Source organism: Xiphias gladius, chromosome 14, assembly GCF_016859285.1.
Source record: "Xiphias gladius isolate SHS-SW01 ecotype Sanya breed wild chromosome 14, ASM1685928v1, whole genome shotgun sequence".
NCBI classification, from domain to species: domain Eukaryota; kingdom Metazoa; phylum Chordata; class Actinopteri; order Istiophoriformes; family Xiphiidae; genus Xiphias; species Xiphias gladius.
This window is the reverse complement of record NC_053413.1, coordinates 10,099,542-10,120,790: the sequence shown is the minus strand read 5'-3', so window position 1 is coordinate 10,120,790 and position 21,249 is coordinate 10,099,542. Positions and strand designations below refer to the sequence as shown.

The window sequence follows — 21,249 nt, the reverse complement described above, 5'->3', positions numbered from 1 at the left end:
GTGGCGTGAAATGACACGCGAAAAGAATTCATTCCTAGGCCATGTGGTGATACTAGGCTGCACCTCGTGACCCGCTGCCTTCAGTTATATTTTTACCTCATACACAGGAATAAGGTGAGCCTTGGATTTTTATTTTCAAGATTTTCGTCCGCAGTCCCACATTAGCATTTCTCCTGCAATGTTTACAAAAGATCCAGCAAACATTTACAAAAAACCAGTGGGCTACAATCCTACATCATCCAGAGCCACTGTTTATACTTCAGTGACCTTCACACAACTGCTCACTTCGGTTTGTGTTGTGTTTTTGCAGTTTTCGCTGGGAAGAAGAGGACAAACCAAACAGGTTTTTGACATGTCAGTGGGCACAACATCGGACTGTTGAGGAAACAAAAGAATAGGGAAACAAGCAACGAGAACAATAACACATTTAGAAATTAGACAGAAATATAATTAATTAAAATGAAATTCTCCTTTTTTTTTACATTTGTGACTATCTTCCTCTTTACAGTAACATATCTTTTTAAATCAAGCGAGATGGTTTGCATTGAATGTGCATCTCATTGGTTGACTGCTGGCATCTCCTTGTTGCTACAGTATGTAGCAGATAAGATGAGTGTGTAGGGGTGATACACAGACATAAACAAACATATGCTGCAGGCATTGTTTTTGTTATCCCTTTAAAATGTGTGCAAAATTTATTAGAGGACGATGTCCAGATGAGTTTCTATACGTTAGAAGTACAAAGAACAAATTACAAATGTTTCATGACTGCAGATTCTTCAATATGACAACCTGATCCATATGTTTATTTTAGAACACACACACACACACACACACACACACACACACTTATTCAGCAACATGCTGTTTGCATACATGTCCACATTGACCCGTGGGAGCTGCCTGGTCCAACAACTGGTCTTCTTCTGCTAATGAGGTGAAAGACATCATCCCTCATTCATTTTCCTCATCCAAATTTTCCCAGCTGCTCTATTGTGAAGGTAAATTTCCAAAGCTAAACCACTGGAAAGGCACCCGGGATCACATCTATAAGGTCTCTCACTCTCTCACACAAACATACACCCATAAACACACACATGCACACACCGCACCTCTTGTTTCTGCGCAGCCCTGCCCACCCCCATCCTCCTCCCTGAGGCTTTGCTGTAAAACAACAGGGGAATCCGCCATGGTGACACAGTGCACTCTGGTACTTTTCCACAGATAGCACGTAGTGAGAGGTCGAGTGCTGCAATATGTGTTTATATTGACACTGCACATTTATTGCCTGACAGTCCATATGGTCAAGGTGGTCAATTCTCCCCTCGGTGAAGATCTTTTGTTCTTTTCCCGAGTATATATTGAAACTTTTCCACCCTTGCTATTATGATAATAATCTGCATTCATACAGCGCAAACAAAGTCGCAAAAGGCTTTACAGGGGGAAAAAAATGATTTAAAAGAAAAAATAATACAAAAGGGCAAAAAGGAAAAACAAAAAGCAAGCCTGATCTTGTTAGGCTGGTGGTGACCAATCTTTGTCAGTCTATTAATGTATTCAGATATTTTCAATTAACTCCTACTGAGAGGTGTGCGTTGTCCAGACAAGCTCTCAGACAGTGACACATTGCTTGCCACATGATTTACATGCACAGAACGGTCCTCAGAGCTGACCTTACCTTTGCATGTACAATCCACTGAGCCACTTACAGACTGAAGATGCATTCTTTGGTGTGGTGCAACAAAGCCACTATTCACATATCCCCTCTAAGCAATTTATCCAAGGACGGACCACGAGGACAAGAGTCGTTGTCCTCAGATGACCTGAAACCAATGAAATGATCCAAATATTGTGATTCATATTTTGGTTAGTGTTGAAAAATGTTGCCAACTGGCCAGTTTTTGCTCCAGAAAACACCCTCAGGAGCTCATTGTACAGTGGATATGTTGAATCTTAATGAATGTTTTTTAATGTTAGTGAACTGTTAACTTGCTTGATGTAACATAATTCACTAACTTTTGCTCTTTTTAATCCACTGCTGTTATTATCTTGTACTCAGTTGAACCAGGGCGGAACAGCAAGGCTCTGAAATCCTTCCAATTGCTCAAATTCTCTGTGCACCTGCAACAACAACAAAAGCTCCAGTGTTGACAAAAATAAGATGAGGTGGACCACCAATACAAAGTAGAACTACAACACACAGAATGTATAAAATGTATATCTCAAGTGCTGAGAGGAAACTTGATGGACTAATTTGAAAGTCAGCAGTCCCCTTCTGTGGAAGGAAACCACAGACATTAAAGTAAAGAAGAGTGAGGTTCCTGTTTGATGATGAGTGAGTAAACTGTGCTTTTCTTTATTCTAATATGCAACTTATCTACAGCCCGTAATACACCACACCGACAGAGATGGGCCGATAAAATGTGCTCTGAAATATTGAGAGACATTATCAGGAAACCTTATCGTTAGTTTCCTAATGTTTTACTTGACATTTTAAAAAATAAAATTCCAATGTTGCTACAGGTGCTTTACTGTTCAAAAATGCCTGTCAGAGTGCTGCCAGCTCTAAATTCATACGGATTGGTGACCTTACTAAAATGTTCCCTTTTGGACCTAAATGTCACCAGATTTAATGGTAGCTCACCCACATTGTGCCTTGGGAAATGTCTGTTACAACTGCCTAAAGACTAAGTTAATGTGTTCGAGTAGCGTATTTTGTTGTAAAAAACAAAATTGCTATCACATAAGACAAAGAAAAACAACAGATCTTCACATGAAGAAGCCAGGACTATGGTATAGTTTGAATTTTTTCTTAAAAAAAGACATAAATAAGTAATCCACTGCCAAAATAGTTGCCGATTCATTTTTTCTCGATCGACTAATCGATTAATTGACTAATTCTTCAGTTCTACAGCATCTTATGTGGTGCTTCATGATAGGTTATTCACACTTTTTACTTCATCAGCTACTGTCATTGAGATGGAGACCTGACAACAAAAAAAGTTTACAGTCACACAACCACACAACAAAACTCCCACTACAAGGTTTTTCACACTTCAGGTAAAATATACTCGCTGTTGTAAAGAGCTGGCCTCCCCTTATCTGTGCAGGACAACACATTATTGGCAGTTTGACCCCACTGTATACTTGATGCATCGGGGTCATCTAAGGTTCAACAATTATTACGCACCGAGCGCATAGCACCGGAAGAATAAATATATACTTCTCAGTAAGTCCCATGTATGCAGCATGAAAGTAGTTCAAAGTTCTCTATGTTTACCTCACATGAACTTTTCATATTCAGTGTTTACTGTTTGTGCGCAACGTATACGTCATGAACAGCTGCTGAAAAATGACACTGAGCTTTGTGCTATAAATAAATGAGTTAGGTGTTTATATGTGCCTTGTACTCTCAAGCATTTGGAATGTAAACAAACGTCATATAGTTTTTTGCCTTCCTGTCAAAACTTTGTGGTTTGTAAAACAGCAGTCTCAGTATCTTGAAAACAGACAGATCTTGCAAGATATTTTTCTCCTGTGCACGCTACCCTCCAAATTCAAGTGCATGCTCCTGCTTCAACAGAAATGAATGCTTCCCTCTCTCCCCCTCAAGCTGCGTGTCTGCGAGGACTGAGCTAGTTTTAGAGTCATATTTTACTGACGTGACCTTTGATCCCTGTCAGGCAACCATGTGCCTGGGTCATGTTTTGGGACGGGCACGTTGATATCCGTCTGCGTCTAGGCCCCAGGTCAGTAGAGTTCATGAGAAGGGGTGGGGAGCGCTTGTTAACACATAGCACAGCCTCTTTGACCGGCCGAGCAGAAGAGAGGAGGAACAGCAGCAAATAGGTTCCAGGGCTGGTTGGCAAAATCCCATGCAGTGTTCTTTTCATGACATGCATTCTTCAGATGGGCCTTGCAGAAAATGAAAAAGGATGTCTGTTTGATATATGGGAAACAGGAAAACATAATCAGAAACAAACAACAGATTTTTTTGTTGGTCTTTCTGCAACTTTTGTGTTTTTTTTGCCTTTTTAAAGGGCCATTCCACCGATTTTACAGATATCAGTTTACTGGTGAATAATGTATGTATGATGTTTTCTGTGGCTCTAGAGGAACCTTTTTCAAATTTTTGAAAATAACGCTGGCGACTACACATTGATGACAGAAAGTCTGCATTACAGATGGAAGTGAGGAGAAAGATGCTGGCGTTAACCCGGCAGGGAAGCTCCAACGAAAGACACTATCAAGTTGCATTATGGGAGATGAAGGATCCAGTATTTGTGAAACTTGACCCACACTTGGGACCAAAAGTCTGGATATCTCGGCCTCTGTTGCTCCCATTTGAGCATTATTTTTTAAATAAAAATAAAACTTATGGAAGTGCAACAGTAAATTCCCTGGAATGGACCTCTTCTTGCTTCAAAATGAGCCCTTTAACCCAGTTTACAAAATTGGCTTTATCTCTGTGACCAACAGCAATAACAATATTTTCTTCTCTTTTAGCAGATTTTGATGTTTTTTTTTTCTGATCAAAATCAGATCTTCCCTGCAAGAAAAAAAACTGTGTGTCAGAAATGTATTCTACAAAACAGACCAAAAGCACTATTTTTTTGTGCAATTATGTTGATTAGACTCTTAAATGTAAAGATATCTACATTTCATATCTGCTCTAGCTTATCTGGTCTTGCACTGCAGCAAACCGTAATGTGAAGTTAAAGATGCTGCACTGATACAAGAAAGGAAAAGCCTGACTAATCAAATCATTGCATCCTCTCGACTGCGAATAAACAACTAAACCAGAAAGCCAGATGTTTATTTTCTGCCAAGGCTCTCCTATTGACTGAACAAGTTTTGTCTCTTTTCATTCAGACCAGAGAATATTGCTTCTTTCAAAGGATATGAAGATGAACAACCCACAGAAACTCGGGCCACTAAAGATAACCACAGGGGAAAAACATCTAGAGTGAAAACATTAACTAGAAGACAGGCTCGCTTTGTTGCCATAGCCACCTCAACAGCTGTAATTTAGACCTGTTGAGCTGCACTGCACATTTATTTTATGGGGAAAGATTCAACGTGTGAGTTTATCTTTTCTGCAACATATAAGAATAATGACAGGAAATGTAGCTGTTCTGTGTGTGTGTGGGTGGGAGGAAGGCTGATACTTTTAGCAGTAATATAATACTTGTTTTTACTGTTACTTGTGTTTGATGCTGCTAAAAATGCCCCATTAATATAATGTGCTACTCGTAAACTGCAATGTCCTAACTCTGGTGGTGTAAAACGCAAGCTTCTAAATTTTATTGAGATTTATTGGACACTGGTTTAATAATGGTTGAAAACAAAGGTATTTGCAATGCCAATATGAGCAGTTTGTAACATGCATGCTCAAAAAGACCAGTATCGATAATGGGGATAAAGAACTGTTGACTAAATGCATATAAATAAAAGTGGAAAAAATGCTGCATTGAGTCCATAGTCTACGATCGAGTCTAAATGTTGTATTTCTGTGACAAACACAATCCTCAGTAAAGTCACAATTTACGAGCTCTGTTTTTGACTACAGTACTTCTGTTTTTTTCCTCCCGCTGAATGGCCTGAATGTTTGTTCAGCAAAGCCTCGCTGCAGCTCACTGGTGAGAGTGAAAGGTGATGCCAGCAGAGGGTAATTCTATATATTTATAAACAACCTGAAAAGACAGGAATCCTCGTTGTTTTTGAAGATTAGATATAAATGAACAGGGACTTTAAGTGGAGAAAAATGATCATGTTCTATGTGCATGCTTATAATGTGCCACTTTTTACTCATGAAAGTAATTTAAAACATAATAGTAATGAGTAGTACTTCACCAACTGTTAGATACAGCATGATCACATGCACAAAGCTGAAGAAAAAGCCTGTGCACCATATTCCCAGATGAAGTTTAACATACTGTGCAGTGGAGCTGATGTTCTGTACATATGAACAGGGTACAGAGTAAATCAGAGGTAATGCGTTACATACGCACAAAATCCTGAGCAGTTACCAAGGAAATAGTAAGGAACATACTGCTTCAATTGAAGAAAGACAAAAATATTAACAAATATGTAATAAATAGGTATTGGTTTGTTGCTGCGTTTATGACATTTGGCAAATGACTCACTGTTAGTCTGGAGCAAGTCATAAAGAGAGTGGTTAGATACCAAGGAACATATCATTACACACTGTCTGTTCTTCATCATCTTGTCATTGTACTATTTTATTTATGCACTTACTGCATATGGTAGCTTTTGAGTCAGAGTTATTGAGGAACTTCTTGTTAATTGTTTTTTAAAGAAAAGTTAGTTCCTTATTCATTGACTCATACACTGGTAAGTACTCAGAATTTTTGCTTGCCTTATCTAAATGATACCCTGATTAATACACTGCTGAGATGGCGAGACAGGAAGTGGTGGGAACTTTGATGAGTGCAAGTAAGCATTTTGGAGAGTTCAGGACTTTACACACACTGACACGCATTGCCTTCTAAAGCATATGTGTGACTTTAAAAATAAGACTTCATAGCAGTTTCTGTATGCAAGAGAGGCCACGCGCGCGCGCGCGCGTACACACGTACACACACACACACACACACACACACTGAGATGTGGGATTACCTGTCACACAATAAAATATTAGTCTTGCAGAATTTCCCAGAGGGCCAACAATATGTTCACTGTAAACGTATATACAATGTAATCAAAGAATTAACAGAAACAACGAATTCACATACAAATGCAGTGCCCAAAATATTGACAGAAATTCATTACTACCAATAGTTTTCTTAATCAATTTAACTAGATGAAGCCTGGCTCCTGCCCAAAGCAGTTATTCAGAGCGAGCGAACACGCGACCCAAAAGTTTGTTAAAATCACAGAACTAAAAGGGAGCATCACATTTTGCATTTGTTATAAGACAGGATGACTGACTTTTCTCAATTCTTCGTGGCATCCCGAGCAGGTTTACAGCGACGACATGGGCTCATGTTCCCCACGGTATTTATAACTCGGTCAGCTGACCTTGCACTTGGAGCCATCCACTGCAAAGGGAGATTAACTCGCAGCGGGGGAAAAAAGGCAGTAACCGCCCAAATCTCGGATATATTCCATACTTAACAGACAGAGATGCCTTAATGCCGGTGTTTGTTTAGCGCCATGTGGTATTTGTTTACAATGTTGACGGCGAGGGGCTGAAAAGAGGCAGGCGGCGGCGATCAGCTCCCCTGCCCCCGAGATGGTGGTGCGGTCCTCTGTTAAATTTCCGAGAATTGAGCTGATGTGTTTCTTAGAACTGGATTCTCAGAACTGGATATACACAGAGTTTCGAGGAAACTTTTACAAGGTGACATTTTTTTTTCCTTCCTATTTTCTCAGCATTAGGTCAGAAGACTAGCGAAGTAGCAGATGCTCATGTGGCTGCCCCGGCTGTGCCGGGGCTGGATTTTTAGAGAAATATTTTGAATGTTTTGTGATTGACTTTAGCTAGAAGTGAACTAACAGATTTGAACTACGAGATCTGGTTTTGACAGCTGCACTGCCTTTGACTGTGTTTTAGATGGAAGTGCGGCTTCAAGTTTGTGTGCTCGGATTGAACTGTATCATATGTGCTTCAAATGGGCTTTAACAGCTGCTGCCTGGGTGAAAACAAACAGCGGTTCCGCGACGTGAACCTTTAGCCAGCGCAGCACTGTTTACCTATAGCTAAATACTAGTCTCCTGGTTTTATTTAGGCAATTTGTGGCTACATTTCACGCACCATTTGGCACGTGAGATACCCATCGAGTAAATGTGGCGGAACCGGACCGGTCGGTCTGGTTCGGTCGCTTCTAATTTTACCGTCTGCGCATTTCGTGCGTCGACAAACAATCTTTTCACTTCACTAAATGTCTCCCAACGCAGAGCCGACGACTTTCCACCATCGCTTTGACTCGAGCACCCACACCCCGAGACACTTTAAAGAATAACCAGAGCACGGGAGAGTCTCCGGACATGACAACTTAGCCGTGTTTCTAAACTTGCGGACTTGCATTGGCCTGCTCGTTGGCTCGTTTGGCTCGCAGCCGAAGTTACGCAGCAAGAACTAATCACTCCTTTGGGGCACATCCTACGAAAGCATGCTGTCTGAGTTTAGTCCGGTGTGAGAGGTTGAGAAATAACTCGAGAGATTAGTTGAACATGAGCGGAGTAGATGTTAATGGGTTAAATGGGATGAGTTCTACTTATAACGGGGAACAGGAAACCTCTCTGTGTACTGGCAACCTAATCTGAGCGGCCAGGACGGAATGTGCTCAGCGTCACACACGTTTACAACCTACGGGCCGCCAGCATCCACTTTGGCCCGCTACAGGCCGAGAGGCTGCGGGGAGGACGGGGAGATGGGGAAACCGCGGGCGAGACAACTTCGACCCCGGGGCTCAGCGACGTGCGGCGGGCTTTAGCCTACGTGCGGTGTAGTGTAAAAAAAAAAAAAAAAAAAAATGCATTGTCTGCGGTGCCGTCCTTTGTTGTCGCCTCAGAATGACAATACACGTTGTTCTAAGTTATAAAGCACCGGCCTGAAGAAATGTCAGAGCTTTAATAATAATTCATGTTAAACTGTATATATAGAAACTGTAATAGCCCCTGTGGTAACACCGTCACAAAGGCCCAATAAGAAGTAAGGCCTGGAAGGTTTAGTTGCCCTCCTGCTTAATTTGCTCTTTGCAGTGGCGCCGCCTTTCGACAAAACACGGCCAAGACACTTGTTAGGTGCAGAAGCTTGTTTTGATTAGAAACCCCGAAGGCAGGTGGCTTGTATTAGACAAGTATGACTACGAGCCAGACTGTGTACTTTTATCTTTTGCAATAAGAGTATGTGTAATTTACTAATTGAGTTTGATTCAAAGTCGAATGGTGTTCGTTTTGGCTCATAGATTTTGCTTGAATTTTGGGCTTTAAGATGATTTCCTCAGTGTACCAGGGTATAGCAAAGCTATAGCCCATCAAAGCTGCAAAATAAACCCTATACCTAATGTTGTAACAAGACTTTACACTGGATTTTTTAATGTGTATTATTAATATTTAGTAGTTAAGTGAGTTATGCTCATATTGGTTCCAATATAATCACATTGTTATTTTTGTACTCATAATACGGTATGTGTACTCCTCAAGCGTGCCTTTACTTAGCGGTGGATCACTCCTAGAGTCACAGATAGTCAACAAATGATTCCTTTTTGCCCTGGTTCAGATTGTGACAGCATGGCCACGACTGCAGATGGCTGCATTCAGTTCACACGCCATGCAGGTGACGTCCTGCTCAACTTCAACCGCCTCCGCAGCAGGAACATCCTGACGGACGTCACCATACAGGTGGACGGGCAGCATTTTCATGCTCACAAGGCCATCTTGGTGGCCTGCAGGTACGCACCAGAACTGACACCAGTTTAGCTGCAAGAGTATCCATGGAAAAAATGTTTTAGCCTGTCAAATGAAGAGACTTTATTTCTGGAGCTACTGTACATTTCATTAAGTTGAGTTCATTGAGTAAAAGCCCCTGACACAGCCACACCTACACACCTTCTTATATAGACCTGATCCAGAGTTGCGTGGCCTAATCCTTATAGATGATGAAACATGGTTTCCATCTCTCTTGTTCTCTTATAGTGGCTTCTTTTATTCCGTGTTCATGAACCCCGAGAATGCAAATCTTAGTGCCATCAGCTTAGACCCCAAAGTGGACCCCAAGGGTTTCTCCATCCTGCTGGACTTCATGTACACTTCCTGTCTGAACCTTAAAGATAGTCTGGTCCTGGCCACCATGAACACAGCCATCTACCTCCAGATGGAACACGTGGTTGACACCTGCCACAGGTTCATCAAGTCCAGGTAAAAGACAACAGACAGTGTGATAGGACACACTCGCTTGACTTGTTAAAAATTGAAGGAATCTGACTTGGAGTTGAATATGTTTCTGCAGGCATCAGTCTCCGAATATGCAGACTGAAGAAGCACAGATCAACTCATTACATCTGGCTGAGGAGATCCCCGCTTTGAGGCCTGTCGATGAAAAAGAGCCAGACTTTAGTAGCAACCACACATCAAGCTCGTCCCCTTTCCAGGACTGCAGGGGCAACATCCCCAATGTTTTCAGGGGTATCAACACGTCTGGCTGCTATCATGTCTATGGTGACCTCCATGTCCCCGTTGGGAAGCTTGAAGGTTCCCATAAGATCAGTGCCCTTCACAGAGGAGGGGCTTTTTCCCAGAAACGATGCTCGCAGGTACCCAACACCAACATGGCTCACAGTGAATCCACCACCATCATCTCCCACCCGCTGCCATCCCACCCCAGTTTCCCCACCACTATCATCCAACCGGCAGGAGTCCACGGGAGCCATCACGGGCCTGCTGCTCCCATGGAGGAAGAAAGCATTCAGCACCCGCAAACCAGCTGCCTGAGGATGTCTCCAGGCTTTAGCAAAGGTGTCATTTGTAGCCCTCAAAGCCCACTCAGATCTGACTGCCAGCCAAACTCACCCACCGAGTCCAGCAGCAGCAGAAATGCAACCCTGAGCCTCAAACATCCCTCAGACTGCCCAAAAGACGCCAAGGCCCGCAACTGGAAGAAGTATAAGTTCATCGTTATGAACCAAACTCCTGATGAGAATGAAAAGGACTCTCAGGGAGGCACCGCTGAAGCTACAGCCATGTCCCCTATGCTAAGCCCCTGCGGGAATGGTGGAGCAGGTGCACACGGTGAAGTCCAGTCAGACGAGGGAGCTGGCGAACATAGAGAAGAAATCCCCATGTCTCAGTGTGTTGACAGCTGCAGCAGCAGCAGCACCTGCAGCGGCATCAGGTAAAACTACATGTCGCTGTCAAAACTGTAAAATTAAACTTACTACGAGTTTCTTAAACAGAATAACTTCCCTGAATATGAACTCTGTGGTCTTCATCCTGTGTGCAGCCACCGCATATGCTCCTCCTGTGGCTGTGACAGCCCTCAGTGCATGGAGATGGGTCACCTCTCTCCTGACTCATACAGCAGAGACGACACTACCAAACTACACTCAGAGTATTCTCCCTCCAGCTGTGGTAAGTGCACACCACAAGTGCCATACTATGAGCCTATATATATATATTTATTATAACAAATAATTTGTCAGGATTATTTAGTAAAAAAATGCTCTAAGGTGTTACTGAATACTTCTTTCCACAGAAAACAACACCTACTTCTGCAATGGTTGTGACTCCAAGTTCACAGATGAAGATTCTCTGAAAGACCACATGGTCCAGGTCCACAGTGACAAGCCATACAAGTGTGACTGCTGCCAGGCTGCCTTCCGCTACAAGGGCAACCTGGCCAGCCACAAGACCGTTCATACTGGTAAGATTAATAGGTCTTTTTAAAGCACAATCGAGCGGACTTCAGGGATGTGACTGTTGAATTCATTGCGCAACCTGCTTTCCAGGTGCGAAGCCGTACCACTGCAACGTCTGTGGTGCTCAGTTCAACAGACCAGCCAACCTCAAAACTCACACCCGGATCCACTCTGGAGAAAAGCCATATAAGTGTGAGACATGCGGTTCCCGATTTGTCCAGGTGAGAAAAAAAACAGACAGCCACCTCTTCAGAAGAACTTTACATTTGTCAAACCGCGGCCTCTGTCTGTATGTATTTTATACATTTTTTTCATTTTCCCGTTAGGTGGCCCATCTTCGTGCCCATGTGCTAATTCACACAGGAGAGAAGCCGTACCCTTGTGAGATCTGTGGAACACACTTCCGCCACCTTCAGACGCTCAAGAGCCACATGCGCATTCACACCGGAGAGAAGCCTTATCATGTAAGCTTCCTAGTCCTAAGCTGCTGTGTGTGCTGGCTAAAGAGAGAGTAATCCCTTTTCCTCCCGTGATCCAAGCACCTATCAATAGTTATAAATCCTGCGTGGTAATCCAGGAGAGCTATGAGCTAAAACTGTGGGGCCTTAGGGGATCAAACTTTCCGTTTACGAAGTGATTCTAATTTAATTCTTTCCCTTTACTTAAGTGTGAAAAGTGTGACCTCCACTTCAGACACAAGAGTCAGCTGAGGCTTCATCTCCGACAGAAGCACGGTGCGGTCACTAACACCAAGGCTCAGTATCGCAGGACCTCCAGCAACATCGGCACAGGCCTGGTGAACTCCTGCTGATCCTGCTGCAGTCCTGTTATGTGTCATTTTTCATTTTTCTTTTCCTAATGCATTAGGCACCAACTTGTCAAAATATTTTTATTTTTTCTAAATACAGACAGAAACATAAATATATATATCTATATATCTATATATAGATATATATATAGATATATTTTGGCCCTTTATGCATTTTTAAAAATGATGCACATCACTTTGTGTAAGCTCTTTGGTATTTTAGAGATTGTATTAGTTTATGCTTTTGTTGTGAATGTGTAAAAACAGAATGTACATTTTGAATGTGAATTTGAGCAGGTATTTCTCTATTTTACATATTACTCAACAGTGGCAGCATTGAAGGACAGTCCTCTTTCTCGTTCGAATTGAGAATCACTGTTACAGTTTTGCTTACGATATTGGTAAGAATTTCCCCAATAACGTGGTCACAGTTAATGCAGTTATTTTTCATTAGGCAATTTTTGTAAATAATATAATATATATTTCTAGATTGCCATCTGCTGGCAGAGTACGAATATATTTACGTTAATTTTGTTTCTTACACACAGTGAGCTTCGCTGACTGTTGATAAAACAAGGGCTTGTCATTTTGCCATTTCATAGTTTGAGGTACGTATTGTAATATGTACAGATTGTCATTCGTTTGAAGAATTGCTATGTACATATTTTGTTCTCTTTATTCCAATCATTTCTAGGCTCCTGCTGGTATTTTGCACACTCATAATGCTGTGATTCATATATTTTCATACTTTTCAAATATTTCTCCATAAAATGTTCTTGACCTGTTGAAATTGTTTGTTAAACCCCGTGCCCAGCACCTGCTTTATTCTTATTTATAGTATATTTTTCCTTTGCTGTACCCTATTACATATTGGTGCTGCAATGATCCATTGTCCCCAGGGGATCATTAAAATTTGATTGTATTTTATCTAACCTTATGTACAGTATTACGGTGCACTCATACGAACCAGTGTATTCATAGTGCCTTAAGTTCAGCCTTTTCTATGGTTCCTTTCTAAGACTCACTATTAATGCATTTTAAGTTTGACAATATGAAAGCCCCAGTAGTTATAAACTGCTTTTGTGATGCATTTCCCATTTCGCATTTGGTACGTTGCCCTACCGTTACGTGTATGCATGTCAGGTACTGTTGTTATGGAAGCTGATAATCTGTTGTTTATAGCTCTTAAAATGCAGATGCACCAGGCCTCAAGCTAAAAAATGCTCAGGAATATTAGTAATATCTAAGCAAATGTCTTTGTAACTGCAAATTATATCTATGTGTATATAGATATGAAATATGTATATGATATATATATATATATAGATATAGATATATAGATATATATCTCTATATATATAGATATATATCTATATATATAGAGAGAGATATGAAATATATATATATATATATATATATATATATATATGAAATGAAAATAAATGTATAATATGCGGCACTTATTGCAACAGCATTGCTCATTATTATTAACTGAACCTTAAAGTATTTTATAGTACAGTTTTGTAGGTACAGTAAATGTAAAGTATAGACTCTCTGGCTCTCCCTGGTGTTCAATCTACACTGGCTCATCCTTTATTCTCCTACACAGATAAAACAAACTTCACGTGGTTGAGCATTTGGAGGGGAGCAGATGGTTTAGTTAGCCAATTAATGAGCCTATATTTGTGTGAAGGGCAGTGGGCTAAATTTTTTAGTGGACAAAAGATGACTTATTTATTAATAATTAAATGAATAAATATGAATTGAAGCTTAAATATGTAAAGAATATATTTGAAATTATACATTTATAGATATATAAATGAAAGCTGAAAGAAATACAGAAATATATATTTTACTTATAAGTAAACAATATAAACACTGAAATATGTGAATAAATGTAAATTCGTGGAAATAAATTAGACATTTATTTCTCAATTCTCTACATTTATTTGTATATTAAATAATTTCTGTATTCATTTTAGCACATATTAGTCAAAATATTTCATTTTATCATTTGTTTACTTATTTGATAATTGAGTCATGTTTCATCCTCTGTAGAATCCAACACTGAATGAAAAACAAAACAAATAAAACTTGGATAAACCTGCTCAAATTGTACAGTGATGTCAAGCGCCCCCTGCTGGCTGTACATGTTGAAAGCTAACAAGTGCACGTGGTTTTGTATATTTGTAAAATGTTGTTATTTTGATTTTTTTTTTTAAATCTCGTAATGGACTACAGCATTATACCTATATAGTAAAACATACAGAGGCAAATAAATACTAGAAAGAAAGCACATACTGTATAAATAGGCAACCCTCACATTGCACTGAACAAAGCAAAACAAAGGAAAAAAAGTCAGTGTTTTTACTTTTCAGCTTTATCATCCCTCCTTGGAGAGGACACAGTACAGATTTAACAAGTTGTTCATTTTTATCTCCATGTTTTCTCTAAAATATGACTAGTCCCAGGTGTCTAGCTGTGATGAAACACATCGAGGTGTTCTGGTATGGAGTCAAATATTCATCAAAGAATGAGCCATTTACCACGGAAACGGAGTACCTGATAGCTCTACATGGCACATAAGCAGTTCAGACTGAGTAGTCTGGTCATGCCCATGTTGTGAGAGACATGAGACTGATGTATGCATTTTATTTGGAGCCCAGACAGGCTATTGGCTGCTCTGTAAGGTCACCATCAGGTCAAAAAGCTATTTGGTCTGAAGCATTATGGCTGCTTCCAATCACATGATACTCTGAAGACATTAGTGACATGTAACATTTTTTGTAGAGACTTCCAGTACAGTGTCTCTGATTGACAAAAAAGTGTCTAAGCTAATGGATACATGTTGTGCCTATGCAAAGGTCTCAAACTATGATGAAAGACAGTGTAGATGAGCTGTGAGCTCTTCTGAACATCAACTAGTTGATCACTTCTCATTCACACCAACACATATTGTACACACAATCACAAACCGTGCAGCAATTATAAAACGCATGGAAAATACAAATAAGTAACCAAATAAAAAGTCATATGAATGGAAATATACTTATTATAGTGTACTTGCAGTTGATAAAAAGAAACCTAAAAAAGGTACATGAATGTTGTTGGCAGCTGGGAAAATTCAATCCTCTTTGTCTAGGATGGCTTTCACATCAGCAAACACCTGGAAGAGAAAAAAAAGGTAACTTTGACTTAACAGGACGCAATCAAAGGACCGTATTTCAGATCCAACCAAGTATTTTCAAAACTTGAACTAATCCAAAATAACCTGAAGTGCTCCACATATTTATAACTCTGATCACGTTGACAAATGTTAAGACCTTTCATTTTGGGGATTAATCTTACTAGTTATGGTAACATTTTACTCATCACTGTCAGTGCGGAAATCTGGGCATGAGGCGACAGTGCCACAAACAGCTTTACAACAGCATCCAACAGGGCAAAAATCCCGTTAGTCAGATTATTAGATGCATTTTATTCAAATCCTCATTTGAAAGATATTATTTGTAGAGCTGCAACTAAGGACAACAACAAGTGCCTATACCCAAATTATCACAATCATCCTTTGCAATGTGTGACACATGACTAAAAGTATGGAAGGTAAAAGTCCCCCTCAACTCATAAATATGATTCGCTTGTTGTTTCCTCACTTCAGAGTTTGACACTAGAAGGTTAAGACACATTTTATCTGCTGAAGGTTTATAAACTTTTGACACTGAAAAAATGTCCATATTCACAGATTCTGATTTTTTTATTGAGAGAGGAGGCGTAGATGTCATGTTGAGAAATTTTCTATGCAGCTAATTTAACTTTTTTTGCAATTAGCTGCAAATCAGACACAAATTTTCATTAAAAGCAGAGTTTACTTATTTATCTTCACACATGCCTGAAGGGGATCATTAATGTTAAACCAGTGAATTTTGAAATGTGAATTTTCTGCAAAATTCAATGGATGTTTACAACTACAGTATGACATTTTTCCCTATATTTTCCCTATAATGTCACAGTGAGTCACTCCGTCCCCAGATCTCAAGAATTACTGGATACATTTTATAACTGAAAGGAGTGCTGCCCAAAACCACAAAATAATGTCCAGATTGTAGAAAAAGTCAAAACCAACAGAAACCAAACTGTGATGACTGTCAACCAGCTACAGCCTCTGCCCAATCGAGGTGGTGCAACATCTTGGACTTAGGAGTCTGTGACCCTCGTTTCTGAAGTGACACTTTTAAAAGTTTGATAACTGTTTCCTGTAATGTTTGTCAGTTGGTGGAGTCAGAAAATTATAAGTTCGATAAGTTTCGAAGTTAAGGCGGACGTTGGCTGGAACTCAGATTGAACGTTCCTCTTTTTTTTCTACGTAAAATATTGACTTTGCTTTTCCAAAGATTAATATTCCGGTTTGGGTTTTTTTTTTTTTTTTTAAAGAGCATCTAGTGATAATCACATGAACTACATCTTAAAGCATTTTCACTTAGGCTTCAACATCCAGCTGGGGCAGTTTTCCCTTCTAGCTGATTGAAGATGGTGTTGGCAAACAGAACAAGAGCTGGGATAAATTGGTGGGAAAACCCCTTCACATCACTCTACTTTTGTTTGCTCTTTAAATCAGACATTCTACGTATTGTGCCATTAAAGCTTTAAGAGGGATATGTTCAAGTTAAGTTGCCCTGATTGACAGGTTCCTCAGGCAATCACACTCAGTTGTGGTGGTTGTCATTTGCTTATTTCACCTCCTCCTATGCTCCACCCTCCAAATGTCCCTTCAGGAATCTATTGGTAAAGTTTGTAGATGCTACGTGCACATTTTCCTACGTTTGGTATTATTTACTCACCTCCTCCACGGAACGGGATGCATCTACTGTGTGCACCTTGCCATGTTTCTCATACAGTTCAATGATTGGTCGTGTAGACTGCAGGTAGGTTTGGATTCTGCATCAAAGAAAAATATGCCTGGTTAATGGGGTCAGATGTAATGGGCGACTCAAAGGAGACACAAATTAGGTCAAAAAACACACATGCAGGTATCCAACAGTCAGTTAAATGGGTCAGAGGAATCTATACTGATCAGATATGCTTGTTTTACTTTGTCAGATACAGAAAATGATCAGGGCATGAAATCAAATGTCAAAAGCAGCAGGACATTTATCTGTGACTACACATTTAAAAAAATGGCAAATTCTCAAATCTGGGGTTCAATAGGGATAATGTCTTAAGTCACGTATTTTGCTCGTGTCTCAGGGCTGTACCTTTTCTCCAGGCTTTCTCTGTTGTCATCTGTGCGTCCACTGCTCTTCCCTCTTTCTAGACATCTATTGATGCAGACCTGTGCACAAAAGAGATCATGTCCTCAATGTAAAGTGGCTCAGCTCAGCACTCTGTATGTAACTAAAAACAGCTAGAAGGGTTTCAGCTTTCTAGTTTCCATGACCTACCTCATTGCCACAGTCAAAGAAAAGCACAAATTTGACGTCTGCTTTGCCATCCATGACAGTGTTCCACCCCTGAAGATTGTCCTCGTTGCGGGGGAAACCATCGATTAGGAAACGGAACTTTTTTGCATCTTTCTGCATGGTCTCTTCCATTGCCTTAAGGAACAGGGACAAAACTATTTTTGCTCCTAATGTGAATTGACTGAAATAGCTAATTATTCAAATGAGAAATCAGAACTTGATTCCAGACAGACCATTTAAGAAGCCCCATGACATACAAATTCTTCTCAATGTAGTCTAGATAGGTCTGCATTAAAAATAAATAAATAAATAAATAATCGGTATCATGGTGCTGAGAAAGTTAGGTAAAAATACTGTGCAGCCTCACAGTGCAGCTGTGAAGTTGCTAGCATTGAAAACTGTTTCAAAACACACTATGGGTGTACAAACATTAGCAATTAGCAATGATCCAAGTCACACAAGGAGTGGATTGCAACCAATAAAGTATATAATTTTGTCAAAAAGAAAACAGAGTTGCAACTTATTATTTTCTTTAATTATTATTAACATTTTTTATTCACCGTTTAGTCTTTCATGTAAAAAAAAAAATGACATAATTGCCAATCACAAGTTACCAAAGTGATGTCTTCAAATTATTAACTCCACCAAGGAGGTTATGTTTTCACCCGTGTCTGTCTGTTGGTTTTCTTGTCAGCAGGATAACATGTAAATTACTGAAGCATTTCCACAGAACTTGGTGGAGGGATGGAGCATGGGCCGGGGAAGAACCCATTAAATTTTGAGTCAGATCTGGATCATGAAATAGTTTCTCTAAAGTCTGGTGTATGTTGTTTGATATTGGCCTTGGCGGAGGTCAACAAGTGAACAACAAGAGGAAACACTAAATCCACACATTCACAAGGCTAAGAGCAGAGAGAGAGAGTAGAATCAAAATTAGAAGGGTTTTTTTTTGTTGTTGCAAAAATCTGTAATCAGAGTTAAAGATTAATTTTCACTTTTTGTAGGAAAGTATCTTTACAAGTCCTGTATACCTTAATAAAAGATGAGTTGCAAACGGATCTTGAGTAAATTATCTGACCCCTGGCAGTCTGGTCAGGATTCACCTCTTGTTATGCAAACACAAACCTGATTTGCAGCCAGTTTTTGGTACATACCTTCCTGATTAAGTTGATGGTGATCTCCACAGGGACAATTTTTCCCTCCTTGATGTAGGAGGCAATGAGCTGTCCGAACTCTGACCCCTCTCTAGCTCGCTCTGCTCTCAGCAAGTCCCCAGCTGACAAATGAGTGTAGCTGTAGTTCTGAGACACATAAAAACACAGAGAATTAAAAAATTAAAAAAAAATAAATAAAAAAACAGTAAAACGAAACACTTAGATATTGTTCATCGAGTGAATTTCTGATCAGGTGAACATGACATGACAGTTTGTACACTTGTACATTTCTGTTTATACTAAAACTCCACAGTGAAGACGACAGCTTTTGCAGACAGGCTAAATCCTCCTCACTCAGAAGCCAGGAAAAAGTCCGACCTTGTGTACAGAATGAAAGGAGCCTCTATGCACAGCTGCCATTCAGGCCCAACCACCGTACTTGAAGCACAGCAACCAAACACCCAGGAACATCCATGAACAGAAGTAGTTATAAAGTCTCTCTTGTAGAATTTCTCTCTCAGTCAAACACACACACACACACACACACACACCTTATACACATCAAACAATCAGCATTTGACCCCAGTAGAGCTTCAGCTTTATGAGATTCTATGAGATATTTTGACTTTCAGACAAACATCAAAGCAGAATCCTTGAGCAGACTTCTGGCTTTTAAAAACTTCTTCGGGTGGCTTGTTAGAAGTAACTTTTTGTCAAACCCACACTGCTTCTTTGAGATGGTGCATGATGAACAAATGAACTAATATGTTTAGGAAGGCTTAACACAATCTGACAACATTTTTACCATTTTACTCTTAAAATCGGCAATGCGCTCTAGGCCTACTCCTTTTATACACTGATCTTGATTTATGTCTGATTATTAATAAAAACACATTAGATGAGTAACTGCAAACAATCACAGAATACTTCATGTCGTGAGCACACAGCTGTAGAAATGACAACACAGGCTAAAAAATAAAAGTTCAAAGTTGTGAATAATATCTACTGAAGTATGTTGGGTCTTTCTCCGGTGCACCTATAGGGGTAAGGGGTGAGGTAAAAAATCCTCAGCCAATAAAGGTCGACGTCAGCATATGTTTCTGTTTATTCAAAGTCAATGGTAGACTGGCCAAGAGCCCTTCAGACTTAAACTGACCATTACATCATTTCAGCTGCATGGATAAGTCAATAATAAGGTTACAACATGGGGCAAATGTCAATAGGGTATCGCCTGCTGGCTGTTAGTAATGCACGAAGCTAATAAGAAGATATTCATTTCACCTATTGACACAGGCAAATTAATCAAACACTGTGCTAAGCTACATTGTCCTTTCTACTGCTTTGGTTCAGCTGTCAGACATTAACACGGGGGAGTTTTCCGAACCCTTTAAAATATTTAAATGGTACTTTTGTAGCTCATGTATGGCAGCACCGGCTTGTACATCAACACATAAACTGTACATACTGTGTGGCTACCTAGCTAGCTGGCTAACACACTGGCTCATTTTAGAGGACAACCGGAAGTCAATGAAATTTAGATATTATCTCATAAAAAAGGCGAAATTAAAATCCAAAACCACTCTAAAATTCAACAAACACTATTTTCATCACGACATGCTACGTCCTAACCATAACAGTCGGTAGTTTTCATTGTCCTTTTTCTCGCCATCTCTCTTACCTCCACGATTTTGGAGCACTGGGTCCCTTTGCCGGCGCCAGGCCCGCCCAGCACGAACACAACCTGCGGCTTCATCATCAGCGACACCCGGTAAAACAAGCTCGGCACCCTCTGAGACACGCTACCGAACAGACGGCCGATCATATACCACTACTACCAGCTGAAGACGTGAACCGGCGGGGTTGGGTGGTGCTGGGGGGGGGGGGGACAGAAATAATAAGCCGAGCTCACCGGTGAATGCGTGTCAGTGCCTGTGGGTAGGAAGTCGCGGAGCAAAACGACACCACTTCCGCTGTTGCCTTCAGAGACCAATGAGGGTTTGACAGAGGCGTGATGCAGGCCGTAGCCACGCCCACGCCCACTCGCACTTGTTATTTTTTTCAATGCAGCGGTCGGGTGACGCCCCTCCCCTGCCTCTCCAGCATCAGCACCTTCAGACCGAACAAGGCGACCGGCGGCCGGATGAAGATGCTCTCCGGTCCCTGATGCTCACCAGCTCGAGGAAACGTAACGATGAGACGGCTCACCGAGGGACGGCTGGGTACGGTCACTGTTTTCTGCACGTTTATGCTGCTTCGCTGCTTCCATTCATGATGCACCATTCATGCATCCCCAGGACTGGAAGCACACCGCGAGGAAAACATTAAAATCGCCGTTTATAGCCCTGCTGTCTCGCCTTTATACGGCACATTCTCGCTCATTTGATGAAGCTTCTTTTCATGTAGGTCAAAGTGATGAAGAGCCCGATTTTGTCTTTTGAGGGCGCCGCGCG

The 21,249-nt window shown here is 40.6% G+C and overlaps 2 protein-coding genes and 1 long non-coding RNA gene across 5 annotated transcripts; 1 reads left to right on the top strand and 2 right to left on the bottom strand.

Moving 5' to 3' along the window:
- Window positions 1-418: 418 nt before the first annotated feature.
- LOC120799171 lies at window positions 419-7,051 on the bottom strand. Of its 2 annotated transcripts, XR_005708790.1 has the most exons (4): window positions 6,952-7,051; window positions 3,668-3,939; window positions 2,017-2,121; window positions 419-1,823 (listed from the first exon to the last, which is right to left on the bottom strand). It is a non-coding gene; the product is annotated as an uncharacterized LOC120799171 (long non-coding RNA). The 2 variants fall into 2 exon arrangements; XR_005708789.1 differs by having other exon boundaries at window positions 2,017-3,939.
- A 111-nt stretch (window positions 7,052-7,162) lies between these two features.
- On the top strand, window positions 7,163-13,485 carry bcl6ab (BCL6A transcription repressor b). 2 transcript variants are annotated; one of them, XR_005708788.1, is made up of 10 exons: window positions 7,163-7,363; window positions 9,248-9,419; window positions 9,664-9,885; window positions 9,977-10,858; window positions 10,967-11,094; window positions 11,219-11,386; window positions 11,472-11,602; window positions 11,708-11,845; window positions 12,049-12,590; window positions 12,738-13,485. XR_005708788.1 is itself a non-coding variant. In XM_040144120.1 (9 exons), the coding sequence occupies exons 2-9, from the start codon at window positions 9,259-9,261 to the stop codon at window positions 12,190-12,192; spliced, it is 1,974 nt and encodes a 657-aa protein (XP_040000054.1). In that variant the 5' UTR covers window positions 7,163-7,363; window positions 9,248-9,258; the 3' UTR covers window positions 12,193-13,485. The 2 variants fall into 2 exon arrangements, 1 of the variants encoding a protein (XP_040000054.1); XM_040144120.1 differs by having other exon boundaries at window positions 12,049-13,485.
- Window positions 13,486-14,541: 1,056 nt separating this feature from the next.
- cmpk (cytidylate kinase) lies at window positions 14,542-20,621 on the bottom strand. Its single transcript, XM_040142664.1, has 6 exons — window positions 20,478-20,621; window positions 18,800-18,946; window positions 17,628-17,780; window positions 17,442-17,518; window positions 17,028-17,124; window positions 14,542-15,355 (listed from the first exon to the last, which is right to left on the bottom strand). The coding sequence occupies exons 1-6, from the start codon at window positions 20,619-20,621 to the stop codon at window positions 15,314-15,316; spliced, it is 660 nt and encodes a 219-aa protein (XP_039998598.1). The 3' UTR covers window positions 14,542-15,313.
- Between the last annotated feature and the right edge of the window lie 628 nt (window positions 20,622-21,249).

Excerpts from the sequence above, each read along its gene's own strand:
- bcl6ab (XM_040144120.1), top strand. The coding sequence starts at position 9,259 with ATGGCCACGACTGCAGATGGCTGCATTCAGTTCACACGCCATGCAGGT. Across the intron at positions 9,886-9,976 it reads CACAGGTTCATCAAGTCCAG|GCATCAGTCTCCGAATATGC; the intron begins GTAAAAGACAAC and ends ATGTTTCTGCAG. Across the intron at positions 11,095-11,218 it reads GTATTCTCCCTCCAGCTGTG|AAAACAACACCTACTTCTGC; the intron begins GTAAGTGCACAC and ends TTCTTTCCACAG.
- cmpk (XM_040142664.1), bottom strand. The coding sequence starts at position 20,621 with ATGATCGGCCGTCTGTTCGGTAGCGTGTCTCAGAGGGTGCCGAGCTTG. Across the intron at positions 17,519-17,627 it reads TCTTTGACTGTGGCAATGAG|GTCTGCATCAATAGATGTCT; the intron begins GTAGGTCATGGA and ends TTTTGTGCACAG. Across the intron at positions 15,356-17,027 it reads CATCCCGTTCCGTGGAGGAG|GTGTTTGCTGATGTGAAAGC; the intron begins GTGAGTAAATAA and ends TTTCTCTTCCAG.